Below are 21,718 nucleotides of genomic sequence, written 5' to 3' on the forward strand. Positions count from 1 at the left end.
GCCAAGCAAGTACTATTAAACACAAATATAAACAAAAGAGTAAAAGAGAAAGAGTATTACAATTTTTCATCGTTTAAGTTTTTTATGTAAAATTGCATGCAAGATATTAAATGTTTACAAAGTAGTATATTTTTGTATTACTGTTTTTTTTAAAATACTTACTTTCCATTTTTCTACATCATCTTTTTGACAAGAAAATTTTTCGCCATATTTTCCCCAAAATGAGGGTTTTCCTTTTGCGTTGGCGCCCCCCTTTGCGGTTTTCTGTAAACAAATAAAAATATTATTTTTTTAAAATTATCCCCCCTTTTATTATTTTTGACCCAAGGGGGAAAATCCCCTTTTACCCCCCCTATCGCGTTTTATTTGTCCCCCCCTTGCGTTAAAAAAAGCTTTTAAAAAGTTACACGGGGTCTTGGGGCCCAATTACGCCCACCTGGGAAATAATAGACGCTTTTCCTTTTCCTCTGACCATCTTTTTGCACCCCTATAAAGAATTTTGGGAAAATGTTTTATACCCTTTGGGTTTTTTAAATAACAAAACTATAAGATTAGGTAAATTTAATCAAAGGCCATTAAGTGCTTATACTTAAAAAACATGTTTTACTTTCAAATATATAAAAAATATACATATTTATACTGCAATGGATTGCTATTGAAGGGAAGAAGAGACCAGAACAATAGTAATAATTTATGTGGTGGGTAATAAGGTTAAAATGCAAATTGTACAAAAGTATTTATATCTGAGGTGTTTGTTGATACATTTGGCCTGTTGGCGTATTTTTCGATAAAAATGACGTCGCTTTAACCCTTACCATGACAAATATATTAAATGGGCTTATCCTTCTTTCAATCTGGACAGAACCATTCATCATTGTTTAGGGAAAATCTCAAATTGTGTAAAGACAGAGAAGCAAATAGTGAGACCATGATGATCAGACGCTGATCTTTGTTTTAAATGGTCACATTGGTATCAGTTGCCACGGTTACAATTACACCAAAGACGTCGCTGATCCATGCTGAATTATAGCATTTTTAAATATTGTAGATAACAGATTATTCAAATGATTTACATTTCTTCTTATTTTATGTCAGATATAACTACATGTAATTTACTACAATCGGTTGTGAATTTAGTATTTAAGAATTTCACTCTAAAAAATACTCAGCTATGACATATTTGTAAATGGGGACATATGAATTTTGAGAGGCATGGTACAGCTATATTTCATTACTTAAAATCATGTAACGTGTCTGACTAGATTTAAAAACTAGATACCAAGTTGAAGGTTGCTGGTTTGAATCTTCCTTAGGCAATATTTGTTCCAGTATTCTTTCTATGTTTAATAACGAACATGTTGAATAATTGTTGAATCTTAATATATTCCATTCTAAAATAAGGATAAAAATGTCGTTAAAATAATAGATAAATAAATAAATCTTTTATATCAAACTTGTGTAATGTCGATTTAAAACCCATGCCCGCGCACGCACGCACACACGTACACTTTTTTAAAAACAAATTTAACAAATGTATTTCAGCCCCCCAATATCACAGGTGGCAGTATTAGTATTTGGACACCCCACCCCATCCCGTCCCTGGACTTCTGCTACAGCTTACTATAAGATACCAAATACAAAACCACCGAAAAGAAAAATTAAAAAAAAAATCACTATCAAAATTATAGTTTTAGATCTAGTATATATATAGTTTTTATCCAAACACTGACGCTGCCACATGTGCCCAATATTTTGAGTTCAATTCTGCTTTTCTTTGGAACTATTTGACACAAGACTAGTAGTATCTATTTTTTATTGCAAAGACAAACTACTGATATGATATACACGTATATACATTAAAAAAAAATAATAAAAACAAATCGAAAATAAAAGTAAGTGTAAACAAATTATTTATATATTGTAATTCTTTTCATTTTAGTGTATTCATTATAAATCAACATGTACACGATAGGCTGCGGACACTAAATTTATCAGATCAGTGATTCATTTAGTCGCGTGCCACTAACGGTAATTTAAACTAATTCATACACGGCTATATTAGATCTTTATCTTTTACGTACTTTAGCCATTAAACCATAATAAAATCCTAATAAACACTTCTAATTAGTACGATGTTTAGATTTAAACGTTAATAATTAAACAATTTAATGCGATCACATTTCGGACGATGGCTACTATCAAGATATGGGAGAGATACCGTTTGGCCATGTGGCTTAAAATGCTTAACTTTTAATTTCTGTTAATGTCTTTACGAGAGGGATCAAAGTGACCGCCTTGTAGCGTCACCAGGTTTTAATTGGTCTTTGACTGATATTTGAATACAGATGAAAGAGCACGTGGAATTAATTGTAGACTAAACTCCATGTCCGACAAATTGATGCGCATCTGTTATGTATCTAGTGATTGTGATTAACGGTTAATATTTATGAGGAAATTTTCAAATCAAAATGCTCCGCAGGTTGCCCGTATTTATATTAGTAATAGCCAATAAAGACAACAATTTCCATATATTTTTGACACGAATTTTTGATGAAATGTGAAACTCGTGACTGTAAGAAATACTAACATAAAAATAATGAATTTCCAGGTGTAGGATATTCAGATAGGTCGGTTCACAGTTAGTAAAAAATTCTGAAACAACTTTCGAATTATAATACTGTAAAGATAACGTATGTGTGTTTAACAGAAAACTGTAACATAGGACGTATAATGATTCTTTTCTTTACAAAAGAACGTAATCATTTTAAAATAGCATCATTCTGCAGTTGAAGTTATTATTAGGAAAGTAAGACTCACGGTAGCGGTACTTCTACTGAGTCACCGCCGTGGGAATCAAAATCAATTGCTCCGCCTTTTCAACGCTCATGAATATTAATTCCCTGTCAATACAAATCTGCGACATCAATCGCTTTCAATCGCTGTAGTGTTTACAAACATTGCACGCGCTAAAGTTCCAGCGTGGTTATTGGCAGAAGTGTTAGCTCCGCCCCACTGTTTAAATAAGTAAATATTTTCACGGATAATCATTCTTACGCACTACCTTGGTAGTAACTAGTAATACGTCTAGACAAGATATCAGAATACATTAGAACAGAAGAAAAACAGATAGTGATCGTGAAAGAATATATTTACGATAAGTTTAAAAACAACTGTGTTGTTATTGGATTTAAATGTGATAGTTGCGAAATATATTTAGATCTTTCTGGATTTATTAAGAAAAAGTGAATTTAACCGGATTGATAGATTGACTGATAAATAATTAAATTTACGGAACATATTAAAAGTAGTAGTAAGTATTTTTTAGTTTTCGGAATTTAATAAGTCTCTATTTACAATATGCTGATTTTGGTGTTTTATTTACAACGTAGATAGTTATGTTACATGTTTGCACGTAGTATAATATATTTATAAAACACACTTAAATGTACTATCGTTAACCTTATCAAACTAATGATTAAATTGTGGTATACAATGTGGACCTATATTAAAACGTTGAAAGATTCATTTTTCAATACGAATTCAATATTAGGATGATTTATAAGACATTTTGGCTGTCATTATTTTTAACACTCATTCCCATATTCTATATGTGAAGATGTGGTTGTGTGTATACGTATAAAACATGCTATGTGTATTTTAAAAGTGCACTTAATAATATTGAAGGTTAAGGTTCAAATTTAGTTACTAATTTGAAGTTCAATTCCGAACATTAAAGAGAGAAAAAGTTTTTTTGAGAGAAAATGCTATGTTTTTATGTTGTTGTTTTTTTTTTGCCTTAGACAAATGTATCAATGTTCACAAACGACAAACGTTGTATATATCTATTTTGAGATTGAAAGTCAACTAATTAATTACTAATTTTCTTGTTTCAAATATTTTTCCAGGTACCTTTTTTAATGGACAATTAATTTTAACTATGCAGCAAATGTTGACGTCAAAAGATTTAACAGAAGATCGGAAACACCCGTCGGCATTTCAGCCCGTCGGCGGTGTGTTAAAATCGCCGACGGCGGTCGGGAAAAAGAGAGACAGTGGATATGGTTCGGACTTTTCTCCTGCGGGTCAAAAATCTCAGACCAGAATGTTTACATTTGACGACTCCGATATGGAATCGGAAATTTGTGATGCATTTGATGATATCGATATAAGTGCAGACGAAGATGTGTTTGTTGACCATTTTGAACCTTTAATTGAAGTGATAGACGAATGTGATGAAAGTGATGAGACTGATAAAGAAGTTGAGGAGTTGTTTGAAGAACATCACGAGGAACACACTGTTACCGGAAGTGTGCCAATATGCCGACCACAGGCCCCATTACCGACACCGGAAGTTGATGATGAGAGAGATTCAACGGAGCTCTGTTTGATCTCCTCACCTTTTTATCATACAAACTGGAATAATATTGACAGATTTATATGCAAAAATCCATTCCGTCCTATAGTGAGCCGCAGTGTTGGAACTCAAACTCCAAACCCACACTGTCAGCTAGTCCAGGATGCCCTGCGCTCAAAACAGATTGCACTTACGAGAGGTAAGATTATTTTTTTATGTTGTTTCCATTCTTATACAGCAGACGATATACCATTTGTTATAAACAGCTGCTGCAAACTGTCGTCTGGTTATCAGGTGGTCTAAAAGAAGTTCGTCTGCCTCTTTCCGTACTTTTATAAACAGAAGTTCGTATAAATGTAGTTCTACGACAGTCTGTTTCCATATTACATTGTATATGGAAATGTTCTCTAAATCGAAACTTGTTTGTTATTTTGGTGAATTTACTAGTTAATGATTTCAAAGCGTTTCTAATATGAACATTACAATGTAACCTCCGCAGAGCGACCCTCTGTAGAGCACTTACCTCTTTACAAGAACAGTTTCAGTTCTTTTCATAGTAAGACTTTACTGTAAATTTAACCTCTCTAGAGCGCACCCTCTCAGCAACTACCAAAGAATATTGCTATGCAGAGGTTGTATACTAATGTTAATATCTCCGTAATCCTCCCAGTAACCTTTATTTTCAAAACGATATTTGAGCCGCGTCACGACAAAACCAACATAATGGGTTTTGCGACCAGCATGGATCCAGACCAGCCTGTGCATCCGCGCAGTCTGATCAGGATCCATGCTGTTCGCCATCAGTTACTCTACTTGTAATAGGGTTGGTAAGCAAACAGCATGGATCCTGATCAGACTGCGCGAATGCGCAGGCTGGTCTGGATCCATGCTGGTCGCAAACCCATTATTTTGGTTTTGTCGTGACGCGGCTCATTTTAATACCATTTACCAATTCTTTGAAATTATAGGTATACTTTCATTGACAATTACGTATGAATTTTGTCTACTGACTAATTGAAGTTGGATAATCACATACTGTTAAATTCCACATCAAAGAGCTCATTAAATCCGTTTTATAGTTCATATATAGAGGCGTGTCACTCAAGTGGATAGTGTTTGTACTTAATAACCTATCACATCGTATTTGTATAATTCTTAGCACACAGTGGGCATTTAGTGCATGTCTCAGAATTAGTTTATCAGAAATTACAATTTTATTATATTCATACTTCATCGAGGCAAATTAACGATAATGTTATTTTTGTTCTGAAACTGTAATTATATTCGGATAGGTTATAGTGGGAATTTTTCTTTAAAGTGTGTTTTTGAATTACATACAGATTAAAGTGTGATTATTTAATTATATGAGATAAAATAATTAAGGCTATATAATAAGCAATTTAAGATAAATATTCTTTGTGTATTCGTCTGCAAAATAGACTAGATTTTGTCTTGCGAAGTAAGACATAAAAATAAATAATTGATTTGATAATGGCATCGTGAAATAAACATACTGATCAAATTGTAGTTTATGTTAATTTTACCATTGCCAACCATAACAGATACCTTGTCCTGTTTTTTCTTAAAGATATGCCCAGGTGCATCAAATTACGGGATATTCCCGCAACTGGATTTTTAAATGCCAGACTATCAAAATAATCGTACAAATATTTACTTTTTACAACTGAAATGTTTACGATAGTTAAAATCGGCAGTGTGTCAGTTGTCAAAAGATGACATTTAAAGTTTTCCCCTACTTTTTCTCTTCTAACAGGACGTCTGCGTTTGCAGTCAAACAACGAACAAGTTTTCTGTCCGTTACCGGATGTAGTTCCAATGTCACGTGATCGTTCAATCAGTCTACCGGATGTGCAATCATTCCACGAGCACGAACAACATGTCGGCCGTGAACTTCGAAGGATCAGTGATGACTTCCATTCCGTGTACCTCAGACGATATAAAAGAAGAGTAAGTGCAAAAACTTATAAATAGAACCATTATTTCATTGTCTATTTTGTTTTTTGGAAAAAAAAGGAAATATACTGTCTTACACATATAACACAAACACACGTTAATGTATACAAGTATATACAAGTAAAAAAAGCAATATTTTTAATACAAATACCAAAAGATCTTGTCTCCAAAAATCAGACAAAATTTTATGAATATTCTACTATTTCTGCAGTTGTAACTTTGTCTTGATATATAATCTTTAATATATGCGATAACGCACTGAAGTATTAAAAGCGATTACAGGGGGCTGTATTTGAAAAATAACCTCAGCGTTGTTTATTTTCATAGTAAAATAGAGGTATATTATAGTAAAATATTCGCCTGGTTTTATTAAACAAGAAAGAAACCGGACTTTCGTTTATGATATACAAACGTTTAATAATTTGATATATATTCAGATACAATATTTACAAATATTACAGTAGCATCTCATTCAGTTGAAGGTGTGATCATGTTTTATTTGGCACACACCCTCCAGTCTATACCACACGCGTTTATTACATTTATTTTCCGTTAAAAAACCCCTATCCATAACTTGAAAGGTCCATATGTCCGCTGATAGGCTACCTGCCGTTTATGGGCGTTACCCTCGCCATATTTAGCCCCGCTAACAGGATATCCAGTGTGGTTATAGTGAAATATAACAGCGCGTGATTAAATAATGAAATATTGATCACAAACACGACAACACACTGATCTCCACTTAATGAAGCGAAAAACCTCGTAATGACATCAGAAAATCATTGCAGATGTAATCTGTAGGAGATATTACATTAATTTATCTAAATGAGCTATAATTTCCCCACTCTTTATGGTCCATGTATGGAACGGTTCCAAAGTGTTTCTCTTAATTTGTTGACCTTTTAAGTTACACTTATTTTGATTTGATGACTAAATAAGAGAAATGGAAAAATCGAATCTCCTGGATTGTTTTTACGCAATTAATGTGTGTAACTATTGTATTGACGGACTAGTGCCTTGTTATTAATCGCTTGGTTTTTTTACGCTGTGAAAATATCAGATATCGTGCGTTTAATTAAAGTACGGACCACCACTCGATAAATGAAGTAATGATCTTTTAATAAACCCAACTTATCATTTATAAATTAGCGTAGTTAAGTCGGATGATAACGTCATTCGGACACTGCTAGGACATGATTTAAAACTGCTTTAAATTGCCAAAATGACCATTTTGATTGATATAATGTTATTAAAGTACACTAACGCTTGTGTGTCTGTCAAAATAATCTCAATTATAATATCATCATCATCACAATAATCATCATCACCAGCAACAACAAAAATCAGTCTGAACATCAACAACAGTAGCAGCAGCAGCAACAACAACAACAAATATAATTGTACATGTAATAATATATAAACAACTATGCCAGGAAATGGGTTACTACCTTTTAAGTTAACTTTATTTTAATGACAAAACTGAATAATTATGTATCAAACAAATAACGAAAAATGAAGAATAAGACTCTCTTTTTTGTTTTGCTAGGTAATAATTAGTATTCTTATGTGTATTTCTTCTCAATTTCAGCAAAGGACAAGGTCCGAAGAGCCGAGATTTACTGTTGATCTTCCGGGCTGCTGGAACAGCCTACGAAGGTTCGTGTCCAGTAGTCCGATATTCCAGGCCTGGTCTGGAGACAATCACTGACCAGTTCTGATTCGTTCATGGGAATAACACCATGGCATGAATTCATCATCCGATTGCACGCCTCATCACCGAGACAAAGACTTGGTAAAAGACCCTGCAACGCTTCCGTACTGGTCCTCGAACGATATACGGACGGCGAGGTGAGGTGTCCGCTAAAACACTCTTATGAGAGACATGGGGAACACTAAGGAGAAACGAAAACAATCGCAAAGTCCTCCATTACACATATATATGCATAACATTCTTGGGGACAGATGTGTTTTGCCTTACAAGACTCATTTACATAGGGCGTGGCTTCGAGAGAGCAGCCCGTAGCCATTTAATGTTGTTATTAACTCAACCCAAATCAGCCATACAACGCGAGTGCATTTATTACTTTATTTAAAAAAAAAACATCATCATATAAAAACAACAACATTTTACTGTGACTTGGATTACAGCTTGAAACAGGATGGAGAACATAATTTACAACTTCTCTAATCATTCATTACCTCGGGTGATTGCCCTTTTTACCTTATTTTAGACCATGCTTTATGTAGACATATGAATAGCATTTATATACACAACTAAACTAGCACTTATTTTATTTCCATTTTTCAAATTTATACAAAATTTATGTAATTTACTTCCATTAATTTTAAACAATGCACGTAATTTCAGATAAGTAGTTAAACCTGCGAAAGTATATAAGTTTATCCGAAAACTGCATACTTTTCTGTAAAAATACATAAGGCTTGCATTTCTTTTTTGGTTACTTGTCAATTGCGTTGTTTTAAACCAATCTTTATTTCTGTCAAACGCACCTGTTGCCGATTACCAGCTATTCACATTAAAATAAACAATGGTTTTCTGGTGTCACAGGGTACATATATTTTATCTTATTGGTTAGAAATATGGCGCTAGAAAACACTACGCCATTTCTTTTTTTATTATTTATATTACATCATAATTATGTCTAAATGTAAAACATAACTTTGTCATACCCTTGAATGAACAAACTACGTTTTACTTTTAAGAACGTCTGCACGCAAGTTAATTAACAAATATCTCAATTAAATGCACGTGCCTCTATCTTTCAAAATTGAACTTGGTGCCTCTATCTTTCAAAATTGAACTTGGTTCATAAACTCTCAAACTATCCAGAAATTATTAATTTTATTGTTGAATTTTTTTTTTTTAAAAAGACATTTTTACCGTTTCAAGATATTTTAAGATGGTCTTAATTAAAAAAAAATTATGTATAGTCCAGTGCATGCAAATGATTTATTAATTTGAATAAGTATGAGGGTCAGTCTAGTGGCTACGAACGTGTGTGGCTTCTTGACAGAAATTTAGAGACCATGTATAATAATTTTGTGTCGGAAAAAATACATTTTATTTGATATACAAAATGTAAAACACCAAATTTTTGTTTCTTGAACAAATGTAATCCACGGTAACACAGTAAATCCACTATTTTGGCTGGGCTTCTAAGTTTTGTTCAACACATGTTTATTATTCTCTGTTTGTTTTAATTTTGTATTTGTAAATATGTGTTAGGAACTATTGTTCATTTATATAAAAGGTTTTCAAATGATCTCAAATGACGGTGGGTCCCTTTTTAGTCAAATTATAGAGGGAAAGATGTATATATTGTAGTTTTGTATAAAAAAGGTGAAATATACAAAATAATGTATTTTATTTATTTCTTTTTTTTTCTTGACTTGCCATATTTTCCACATCCTGTCTCATGAATTAGAAAATCTTAGTCATTATCAACCTGGGGTAGTGTAGATTAAATGTTTAAGTTTATTTATAATTGGGATTTCAATGTACATGTATAACTAGCATTTCCTTTTATTAAATTTTGTATTTTGATTTGAGCTTTCATATGTTTATTTGATGCGATTCCAATTTTGTATTGCTTTCACTTGTTGTTTTTGCCATTTTTGTGGCGTTTTACATTTTTTATGTAAGAAATGTTCATATTATAACGAAGTCTGCTCATAGACTAATGTTTAAACCCCCTGAATTTGTGAAATGAATTTGTCATGCTTTCAATTTGGATCAGTCAGTTCAAAGGGGGGGGGGGTTTCAATAGCAAAAAACAAAAAAATGAGCTGGTCAGGGGTTTTGATTATAAAGGGTTAAGATATTAGATTAAAAGTGTATTCAAATTGTTTTAATCAATTTAATAACCATTTTTTGTTTTCAAATAGCCAATAATGATTTTATATTAATACAAGTTTTGTCCCTAGTAATGCACGTGTCGGGTTAAATCACGTGCAATGGCGATATGGCGATTAATCTTTTTTTTTTTAATAACGCCAGTATTTTAATTTTTAAAATTTTAAACGCATTTATTAAACATTTTTACTTTAATTTGGCAATAGTTGGTGCAGAATATTAGTCCTAAAATATATTATTGGTGCATATTCATTTGTAAAATGAGCCGCGTCACGACAAAACCAACATAGTGCGTTTGCGACCAGCATGGATACAGACCAACCTGCGCATCCGCGCAGTCTGATCAGGATCCATGCTGTTCGCTTACAAACCCTATTACAAGTAGAGAAACTGATAGCGAACAGCATGGATCCTGACCGGACTGCGCAGGCTGGTCTGGATCCATGCTGGTCGTAGACCCATTATGTTGGTTTTCGCGTGACGTGACTCAAATCATTTTCAAAAATCTTATCATGGTACATACATTGTGATTATAATATTAATAGTACTTGTTTCAAATCTCAGAAATAACAGAAAAATAAAAATGTTATTAATTGAGTCCATACTCTATACATTCTGTTATTTTCCCCCTTTTTTCTTTTGAAAGATTCATAAATAAGCATTACTTGCAATGTTTATTTATACCTATGCTCATGATTTACATGTTAACTCGATTTCAAATGAAAAAAAAAATAGTCAGGGCTATAAAAGTATGCACTATTCATGTTTCCTTTTAATTTGGTGGAACTAATTCGACTTTATGTAACTAAAATATACCCGACGCATTAATATAATTCTTTATTTTTAAGTCTAAACTCGTATTTCTCATTCCCTTTCATACTTTTCACTGTGCATTTACTTGTATTTCTTATTGGATCCAGCATATAAAAAATAAAGCACATTTTCATATCTGTCATTTTTGTGTCGTCTGCTACAGGAAAAGTACAAATTTCATCATTATGCAAATCATTATCTGACTGCTTATCAATTGCACTTATTGTCTTTCATTATTTGCCTTAAATTCTTTATCAAATATTTTCTACAAAAATTAAATAAATGAATAAAATAAATAAATAAAAAAATAAATAAATAAAATAAAACAAATTTTGAAAAAATGTAAAGGTTATAAAATCAGTATTTGCGTTGTTGTACAATCAATCTCTTTATAAAATTTTCTAGATAGGTGATGATTATTATTATGATGATGATGATAATGATGATGAAACTCTGGGAATTATTGTCATGTTTATAGGAAGGTTGAAAATTGAAAAATAAAGAAAAAAAATGAATTTATCCTAAGTTGTTTTGTTTTGTTCTTTTATATTGTATATTGATATTTTCAATGATGATGGCTTACAGCTAAAGAGTTTTTAAACTTTTTATATGGTACCCTTAAAAAAATTCCACCTCTTGTAAAAACTAACATAGACTCTTTTAGAATCATATTTATCCCAGTTATATAAAATATGAAAAGTACTACCACTGAAATAAAACGTTTGCTACAGTCTTCGTAAGGACATACGGACAGAAAAAAAACCATTTCATAGAATTTAAAACAGTTGTCACAAATTTTATTAGTTATTTGCTCCTGAATTAGTTTTACATACTTTATGTCTATATGAAAACTGCTGCAACTGTCTTGAAAAAAATACATCTTTACAGAACATTTTACATGTATTACGGACATTTGCATCCCCGTTCTTACCCCCTCACTCTGGAACACATCCAAGGTAATGTAAGCATGTGAAAAATAAAAATTCAGATATCAATACATGCATTGAAATTGGATCATGTTTTTAATACTCAATTTGACATAATTTGACATAAATTTAGGGAATATCGAAGATTATATAAATTCTAAAGGGCAAATGTTCACCTTAAATTATCAACTATGGAAGGCGGTAGGGTTAAAAGCCAAGAATACATTTTTTTTATTTTCGACTGGCGGGGGTACTGAAAGCAAATGTCCCAGCTTATTTTGCATTTTTATAGAGTCTGATGCATGTATATCACCTTTACAATGTAAAGGTAAAGGTCGTATGTGCACTTTCCAGCTTTACTGGCAGAGGAAGACCTTAGGTGCCCTTATGTGCATTATTTCAGGCACGAGCGATTACCCGAGCAGGACCACATGTTACCCGTAAGCTATCTAGATAACGCTCTTACATAAAAAAATCCAAAGACTCTGGCAAGATTCGAATCTGTAGCGACAAGGGGCAAGTGATTTGAAGCAAGCAACAGTAAGCGCTCACCCACTGAGTCCCTGGACTATAATTATATATGCTCAAATAAAAATACTTTGCTAACTCACTCAAACTGGTCAAGAAAGTCATCATTTTAACTCTCTGAATAACTTAAAGCTGCCTATTTCTAATTAGGAAAAAATATTTATATTCTATTCAATCAAATTATTGAGTTGTATTCTATTCTATCAAATTATTGAGTTGTATTCATTCCCTACCATTATTGTATGAATAGCACGAACGTTTTCAACAGTATTAAGACGAAAGCATAAAAATGTGGTACCCCGTTATGATCATCGCGACACAACAACAAATTACATCGAGTGTACACCATCGTGTTTTCGTTATTCCGACTTTTCACCATTGTATTTTCGTGTTTTTTGTTGTTTTTTTGTTTGTTTTTGTTTCGAGTCAAATGTGTGTGGCAATGGTCCTATCGGGACACCGTATAAAAATAATAAATGTGAATTCTTATCAACATCAAACTGTCTCAACAAAAGGTAGACGAAGTTGACGAGTTTTATGACATTTATCTTTAAAAAAAACTTGTCAGATCAAGATTATATATCAGATAAACGACAACTAAACAGACTGTTACATGGGGGCTACGATCACTATGTCTATCGCTTCTTAATATAATACGCATTTTCATGACCTTTGAGTTGATAGCCTAGAAAAATCAAATTCTTATATTCTAAAAACAGATACTTCAGGAAGAATAAAATTTCAAGTCCTTTTTGTAACGGTGGTCACAATCTCCATCAGTAACTATTGTTCAAATCATAAGCTTACTTAATGGACACTGAGATATATTTTCATATTACTGATGCAAAGGCTTTCATTTGGAAGACTTGAAATGCCCTTACTGATACAATGATTTTATTGTCTTTTTTGTTGTTTTTCTTTTTTTAAAGAAAATAAAAATTAAAACGCCCTTATCCAAATTAATTGCGACGCAAAATGCCTGAATGACACTAATCAATCCAGACGGACTATCAGAATGGAATGCGCAGTGACATGCGCATAGAAAGCCGATATATAAACTACGTTATATCTTTGTTTATCTATATTCTGCCTATATTGTGTATTGACATGTTTAACCTTATTTCATCACGTCTGGGTAACATATGTGATATTGGTAACAGGAAGTGTATATGTATATATGAGATGTCTGGAATGCATTTATTTTATCTCTGAATTGCATGGAAAACAACACTTTTGAATACAGTTCAACGCAACGTGCCCAGTCTGTGCCATTAAAAAAGGTGACGTGGCCCCCGTCTTTTGCGTCATTGAATACCGTAGACATTTGCTAATTACAATGGTGTCTGCGAGTCATGGCCTTTTGTCATAATTTAATTATACTTTTATATGATTCATCCAAACATAAATAAAAGTGCCCAGTTCAATTGCCTAGAAAAAAAAACCGGTCAGGGACTGTTTACCAATAGGTTTAACCTTCCGCCACTTAAAATTGATTTGTCAAATGAATGACAGCAGACAACATCTTACGTATATTGTTTTTCTATTCTTCCACATTTATGTCCATTTTCTTATTTACATTTTTGATTTTCCGATATTTAGTTTCTTGATTGTTCTCAATTGTTTTTTGTACTTTCATTGTATTTTTTTCCTCGTATTATCAATCTTTATATGTCATTTTCATATTCAAAAAAATGTTCTTGCTTTTATTATCATTATCATTATCATTATCATTATTATTATTATTATTATTATTATTATTATTATTATTATTATTATTATTATTATTATTATTATTATTATTATTATTATTATTATTATTATTATTATTATCATTATACTATTATTTCCTTATGCTAAAAATTGTTCTTTATCTCTTTCTTAATCACATATCTTTTCCATTACCTTATGTAATAATTATGTCTTCCTTTTTCTTAAGTCTATTATCTTTCTTCCTTTTACTTAGGCTTGAAAATATATTTATGAAATATTTTCTTCCATTTTCTTCATGCTTCCCTTTTCTTATGTTTCTATAATTGTTCTTTTATTTTTCCTATGCATATATCGCTCATTGACTCAACCAAGATCTATTGTTTTAAGTATGCTATTAGAATCAAGAAATTCTGAAATTTAGGACGAGAATTAATAACAGATTTAATGCATTGTATTGAATTTTCTAATAGATTGGATATATGACTAGGCAGGTTTTCCCTTTTTTTCAGATGGGAAAAATGGTATCATTTCTGAAGCTTGAAGCGACTCTAAGTTAAAGGGAAGTGTCATAAATAGAGAAAAATTGAATGAGTGTAGGTTCAATACTAAATTTATTGAACGAATTTAATAAAATTACATCATTCGAGCTTCTGTGATAAAATACTTTATTCTGAATTTCGAGCTATGTAAATCTGATTATTTCAGAGTCTTTATTTTCAAATAATAATTAAGTTAAAGTGACATTATGCCCATCCAAGGGTATATAGTGAGTGAACAGGTGAATATCAAAATAAGTTTTCATTTTACCATAATTCCTTTTAATTTAATAATTTACTTCCCATAAACAATAAATAATGCACAGATCCAAATAAAATTCTGTAAATATGTAATAGAATTTACCTCTAACGCTCAGTTTATAAAAAGAGTGGGACAGTCTTTTTATATTTTAGGCAGATTTATAATTTTATCCTGAACGTTTATCAATATCAACTCTTGGTGAAACACCATTTTAACAGTCAATCTTTTGAAATATAAAGTCAATTCAGCTCAACTTGACTATGAAAATATGAGCATAATGTCTCCACTGAGGTTTAAAAGCCTAAGAACATAAAATTTGAATTTTTGTACATAAATGAGCTGGGGCACTTTAAACAGAAATATATGCAAAGATAGTCAAGAAATATACTTCGAAATAAATTGAAAATCGTATTTTTATGCTTTTCTTAGCTCGATTTGTGTGAAAAGCGTTTAAACGCTTTTCATTTTTGGTCATATTTTTACAATTTGAATAATTATTCTGGAAAAACGAAGTGCGCGAATGATCTGAAATTTTGCACAAAGATTAGTGGTCTAAACCTACATCAAATGGTACATTTATCTGGAAAAATATTTTCAGTTCCATCATTTCAAAAAACCTCAGTGGAGTCCCTTTAATTAATTAAAAGCTATAAAAATTTGTCACAATAACATGGAATTTATATACAATAATCTGCAAGTTATTTTCTTTTATAGAAAAAACGTATGGATACAATAACGTTAAATAAAATGTACATCATTTTTTTTAAATCAGGGAATATCTTTGATAATATAATTATTCAGTACATGTTTAAGACCATTTTTTTACTAACAGACAAATCTCAAGGTCACATGCTTATAAAATTGTACGATTCTTAATTGTTGTTATAAATATTTTTAAATTTATGTATTGTCCAGGTCAAGTAAATATAAATGGCAAGACGAACTTGTTTGGTATGAGATAAAACACAACACTTAGGTTGAATGAAATAGGGCATTTATTAAATGCCATAAATGACAAATGTTACATAATAACAAACATGACAAATGTTACATAATAACAAACATGGCATGTACATATTTGTATCGAAATAACCAAACTGGGAGGTAAAAATGTTACATAATAAACAAACATGACAAATGTTTACATAATAACAAACATGGCATGTACATATTTGTATCGAAATAACCAAACTGGGGGGTAAAAACCGCCAGATTAATGATAACATTGTAATGTATAATTCAAATAGATTACAGTCTTAACAAAGTTATGTAAGATGACAAAGTTAACCAAAAAACCATCTACATAAATATAATAAAATGGATTGCTGATCAAAAACAATTGACCAGAAAAAAAAAATATTTTCCAAATCGTGGTCGAACTCGCCCAGGAAAAACCATAGTTTGGAAACCTGTGCCCTTTTATCTTGTGTCTAGTACCACTTGATGTAGGGCTCCATCCTTGGAAATATTTTAAACATTCTAAACATGAATAAGTGTATTACATATGACTAGATCATAAGTATTTATGACAACAAATAGAAAAATATTTGAAAGAGATAATATAACATCGACTACTTTTATAAATCTTTGCATGAACAATATATATATATATAGTATATATCATGAATAGTTGCACAAAAAATTTGAGATAAACAATAAGTGAAACAACTGATTCATTAAGAATAAATGAAATGGTATTTATATCAACATCAAAAATTTGAAAGAGGAGGATGGAGTTGGAGGAGGTGGATTTTAGTAATACAGAAAGGCGAGAATCATTCCTCGCCAAAATTATTTCTTTGTGATAGATCTAATGTAATCATTGGTTAATTAACATCACATGATTTAAGTCTTGATATCGATTGGCTAAGACGTACTTGGCTAAAAACCTGACCCCGTAATGGCTAAAACCTGACCGTAATATTCTGTACAGTAATGAGAATAGGGACAGAACAATGACATAAATTATTTTATGTGGGCATAAAAATCTTTATTTATGTATTGTCCAGGTCAAGTAAATATAAATGGCAAGACGAACTTGTTTGGTATGAGATAAAACACAACACTTAGGTTGAATGAAATAGGGCATTTATTAAATGCCATAAATGACAAATGTTACATAATAACAAACAAGACAAATGTTACATAATAACAAACATGGCATGTACATATTTGTATCGAAATAATCAAACTGGGAGGTAAAAACCGCCACAAAGGGAACCTTCCGCCACCCAGAGAGGACTATTTTAGCTAATACAGAAAGGCGAGAATCATTCCTCGCCAAAATTATTTCTTTTGTGATAAAATCTAATGTAAAAATCAATTGGTTAATTAACATCACATGATTTAAGTCCTTGATATCGCTTGGCTAAAGACCCTACTTGGCTTAAACCTGACCCGTAATGGCTAAAACCTGACCCGTAATATTCTGTACAGTAATGAGAATAGGGACAGAACAATGACATAAATTATTTTATGTGGGCATAAAATCTTATAAGTATATTTCATTACGCTTAAAACAACAACAACAAAAAGGAAGAAAAAATATGGCAGCCTGGTTGATTCGCAAGTAGTTTCTCATTATTTGAAATATCTATCAATCACTCGAAAATTTTGACATCAGATCTGCCAAAAAATATCAGTTCACAAAGCATTTATCATGATACGGTTAATAGGTTCCTGAATAAAAGAAGTTCGCATTTTTTCGCTGAGCTTTAGATTCGTAGAATTATCATAGCTGCTGATAAGCCAAAACATCGTTGCAGACTGTCTGTCTGTCACAAACATTTGAAATAACACTTTCACGGCTAATTTCCTAAGGTAGCCGGGTCGCTGCCACATTTCGAGCATGTCTCATGCACTAGGTATGTAAATACCTGTATAAAACCCGTTATACGTGTTATATCGATCTCCGTCTGGTACGGCGCCGATATAACGCCGTGATTTTCTTTCCTGAAACTCCCCGCTGAGTCGCTACCTACATTTTGCTGACACTGGCGGTGCCCGCCCTACTGACGATCAGAAGTAATTATTTGTGAAAATATGATTGTAATAAGATAATCATTCCATACTGTGAGTCATCTGAAAAGAAAAACAAACTTGTGTTCCGGATTGTTTATGTATATCTTCTGTAAGTAAAGCTTGAAGTATTTTTTTCACGTCTTTAATTAATATATCATTTATCAATGAAATAGAACATGATCTTCTCTCATTAACTTACTGCAAGTCATTCGTCTAAATTCGACACACTTCCAGATAAGGAAATAAGAATTGAGATATTGAAACTTAAAAACTATATTAATACATTTTTAGCTTAAGAAATATATAAGATCGAGTGACACTTGACTTTGCATTTTAATGCCGAATATGATAAAAGTTACTTTTTTATATTATTACCATATTCCTTCACAGTACTAACGTAGTAAGGCAATTTCTGCATCTTCTCACATGCTTAAGGTTATGCCTTAATATATACTTAAATTAACAAAAAGGACATTTAAAGTGTATTGGTATATCATGGTAAGTATGCAATACCATAAATAAGTATTGTGATGATATGAAGTATGATTATAAACCATGAAAATATTATATGTGGATGTTGATAATGAAATGTTCTTGAACAATATAATTATATAAGTAATTCATCATATAAATTACAAGTAGAACTAGATTAACATTTTTTGTTTAAGAAATATTTTGTAAGATCATCTAAATTATACGTTTCTTTTGTTTTTATATCAATATTTGAAATACCTTTCTTGAAAATGTGCTTATTGTAGACCAATCCACTTAAATAAGTATGTGTCATATTGAGTGAGAGTCTGAAGATGTTTCGGGACATATGTACAGACATTTACTTAATGTTTATTGTAATTTAATACAACCAGCTAACTTAATGTTATTAATATTATACATCTTGCGACTTACAAAGGTAGTGTTGCAACATTTAAAGGCACGGGAATATCATGCGACATTTAGAATAACCATTGCGAAATTGAGCGGCAGATTTTGCGATATTAGCGGCGATTGCGACATTTATCCGCAATGGTGCGATATTTAGCGGCAATGGTGCGACATTTAGCGGCGTTTCGACATGTAACGGTGCAACAGACCTAAGGTCAACACCATCACACCCAGTTGCTTATTTGTTTGTTTTACTTTATATTAAGATATCTTTATAACACCTCATATTTTTTGCTGCGTTCAATGAACATTTGCCTAAATCAAGAGAGATGCCAGTTTAAAATAAATAAATATTTGACATGAATTGATAATAAATGGATTTATTTGTTTTGAATCAAACCATTTCATGAAGTAGGATAGATAAATAAATAAAGATTCAAGCCAAGTCTGTTATATAATATTTACTGCTAGATTTTCACATACAACATTTCAGCAGAGAAATGAATATGATGGCATAACATTATTTTTGTTCAAACAATATTTTGTCTTTAATGTGTACAGTACAAATTTGTAATACATTTAAGGTGACAACAGACACTTTCCGTGGTAATCACATAAATGTCATTTAAACCAACTTATTCTAGTAATAATTGTTATTTATTTAATCTTTGTGCATTAAATGTCGTTGATCATCATAAAAAATAACATATTTGAAAAAAAATGTCTTTGTAAATGATTGATTTTTAATAAAAATCCTAAAATTTTAAAATCGTCAATATCAAAGTCATTTTTTTATTTTTGTGTCATCAAACTTTTGGAAAATAAACATACTTATAATATCTGGGGAACCGTGTCTTCAAATTTTGTCTATCTTTTCTCAAAAAAATATTACGTAACGTCAAAACATTTTATGCGACTTTTTTCACCATACATATTTACGTAATTAAAAAGATAATTAAGTCGCTGATTGAGCAAACAAAAATCCCTGACACGGTTCCCTCCGTAAATGAATTCCCTTTCATGTGCTTTAAAAAACCGCATGTTAATTGCTTGATTATTAAAAAAGTTATGCCGATTCAAAGTTAGTCCGATCCCGCATCAAACGAAGTGTCATAAATTGGCTGTTCTCTCTCGGACCCCTACGTTTCACGCTAAATAATTACATAATACACAAATATCGCACCAGAGAGGGTCACAAGTTGCGGTAACATACACTAACAACATTTTATGACCCAGTGACATCTGACCAATTAAAAAGTTGCTGATTAATATCAAGTTTATAACAGAAATTTTTTCACATCTTAACGTGATTTACCGTTAGTCTGGTATCGGTTGCACATGTCACGTGACTTTCGGTAAAAATTTGAGGCACTCGGTGGGGGGAAATGGGACGTATTGTGCACCAAGCTAGCGGGGGTATTTAATTTTTTCACATTTAAAGTTTTATTATTATTATCATCAGCATTATTATTATATTATACCAGTGTCACTCTTATTCTGTGTACTCGTGTATGAAATTCCGTTAAAAATAATAAATTAAAATAACCAAAAAAAACTGAGCTTTCTTGACAGTATTTTAAAGTCCATGGTAGATGTACAAATAAAGAACGGGATTTTATATATTTTTTTCCTCCAAATTGATATAAATGCTTCACATCTTTTAATAGAAATAAAAGGGTATCACATCGATCATTATGCTACCTTCTGACTTCATACATGAAATCATCTATGCACGGCATAGGATCCAGTTTCTACTGGGATACAATTCAAAAACTTTCTCCCAGGTTTATTATTTACTGTGTTCGATTTACTAGCGAACAATTTATTCAAAGCAATTCACTGATAATTTATTATTATCTTTTTTATTGATTCATAGAGAAATAATCATCCTTAGACAACCTAAAATGGTTTAGAAATTTGTCAGGGAGACCTTACCACAAGTCATAATAGGCGTTCACATAAAAAATGTTGTTTCTGTTTTTGTTGTTGTTTTACTTGACATTGTTAGAAAACGAGGTTGAATGTAAAGCAAGCCCTTGAATCCGTACAAAAGTCCATAAACTCAATGTAATATCTATCAGATTAACGGGGACAGACAAATTATTTTCACACATTATGGATATTTAGCAACTATATTTTTAATCAACCCCGTGGTCGTGCGATTTGTCGCTATGCTTAATTATTTTAATTTTATGTTTCATACATTATGTTACGTACATTGGCCGACAATTTCTTATTTTATAAAAAAGGCTAAATAAAAGGTAGACGATATTCATAAAAGATGTACGGTATTTGTACGATACATGAATTACGAGTAGTATGGACCAGTATGGACCGGTAATTCACGCATATATGGAACTACCGATTTCCCTCATTGATGCCATCAACAGGGGGCGGAGCGTTATCGATAATTGACAGGTTACGCGATAGCAGATAAAAATAGTACAGGTACCGTTTTAAAACGTTTAAAAACACATTTTTTGGACTAACTGCTTCCAAAATTAAATCACGAATGTGTTCAGAAAAGGTTGATAAATATACTAAGCAAAAAATCTCATTTTAGGTATTTTCAGTGATAATTGACTCCGTTGTCACCTTAAATTGCAATAAAGATTATGTAGAAAAGCTTAGATAAAACCCTCCTTGAAAAAACAACTAAAAACAAACAAACCTAAACAAAAAACAAAATCATTTGTACTTTTAATAGCAAGATATAAGATAAATTATGTAACAGTAATTCGTTGTGCCTGAAATTAAATTCTTAACATGAAAATGGCACTAAAAAGGAACATTATTTTGCAATGTGTTTGTACACGAGTATGATTTATAATATATATT

The 21,718-nt window shown here is 31.6% G+C and overlaps 1 protein-coding gene across 1 annotated transcript; it reads left to right on the forward strand.

The window, feature by feature from the left end:
* The first annotated feature begins 3,035 nt into the window (after positions 1-3,035).
* On the forward strand, positions 3,036-8,435 carry LOC132727026 (uncharacterized). Its single transcript, XM_060712439.1, has 4 exons — positions 3,036-3,310; positions 3,906-4,553; positions 6,129-6,322; positions 7,917-8,435. Exons 2-4 carry the CDS (start codon positions 3,938-3,940, stop codon positions 8,034-8,036), a joined length of 930 nt encoding a protein of 309 aa, XP_060568422.1. The 5' UTR covers positions 3,036-3,310; positions 3,906-3,937; the 3' UTR covers positions 8,037-8,435.
* The last annotated feature ends 13,283 nt before the right edge of the window (positions 8,436-21,718 follow it).

The sequence above is a fragment of the Ruditapes philippinarum genome, unplaced genomic scaffold, assembly GCF_026571515.1.
Source record: "Ruditapes philippinarum isolate M1 unplaced genomic scaffold, ASM2657151v2 ctg681_1_1_1_1, whole genome shotgun sequence".
Lineage (NCBI taxonomy): Eukaryota > Metazoa > Mollusca > Bivalvia > Venerida > Veneridae > Ruditapes > Ruditapes philippinarum.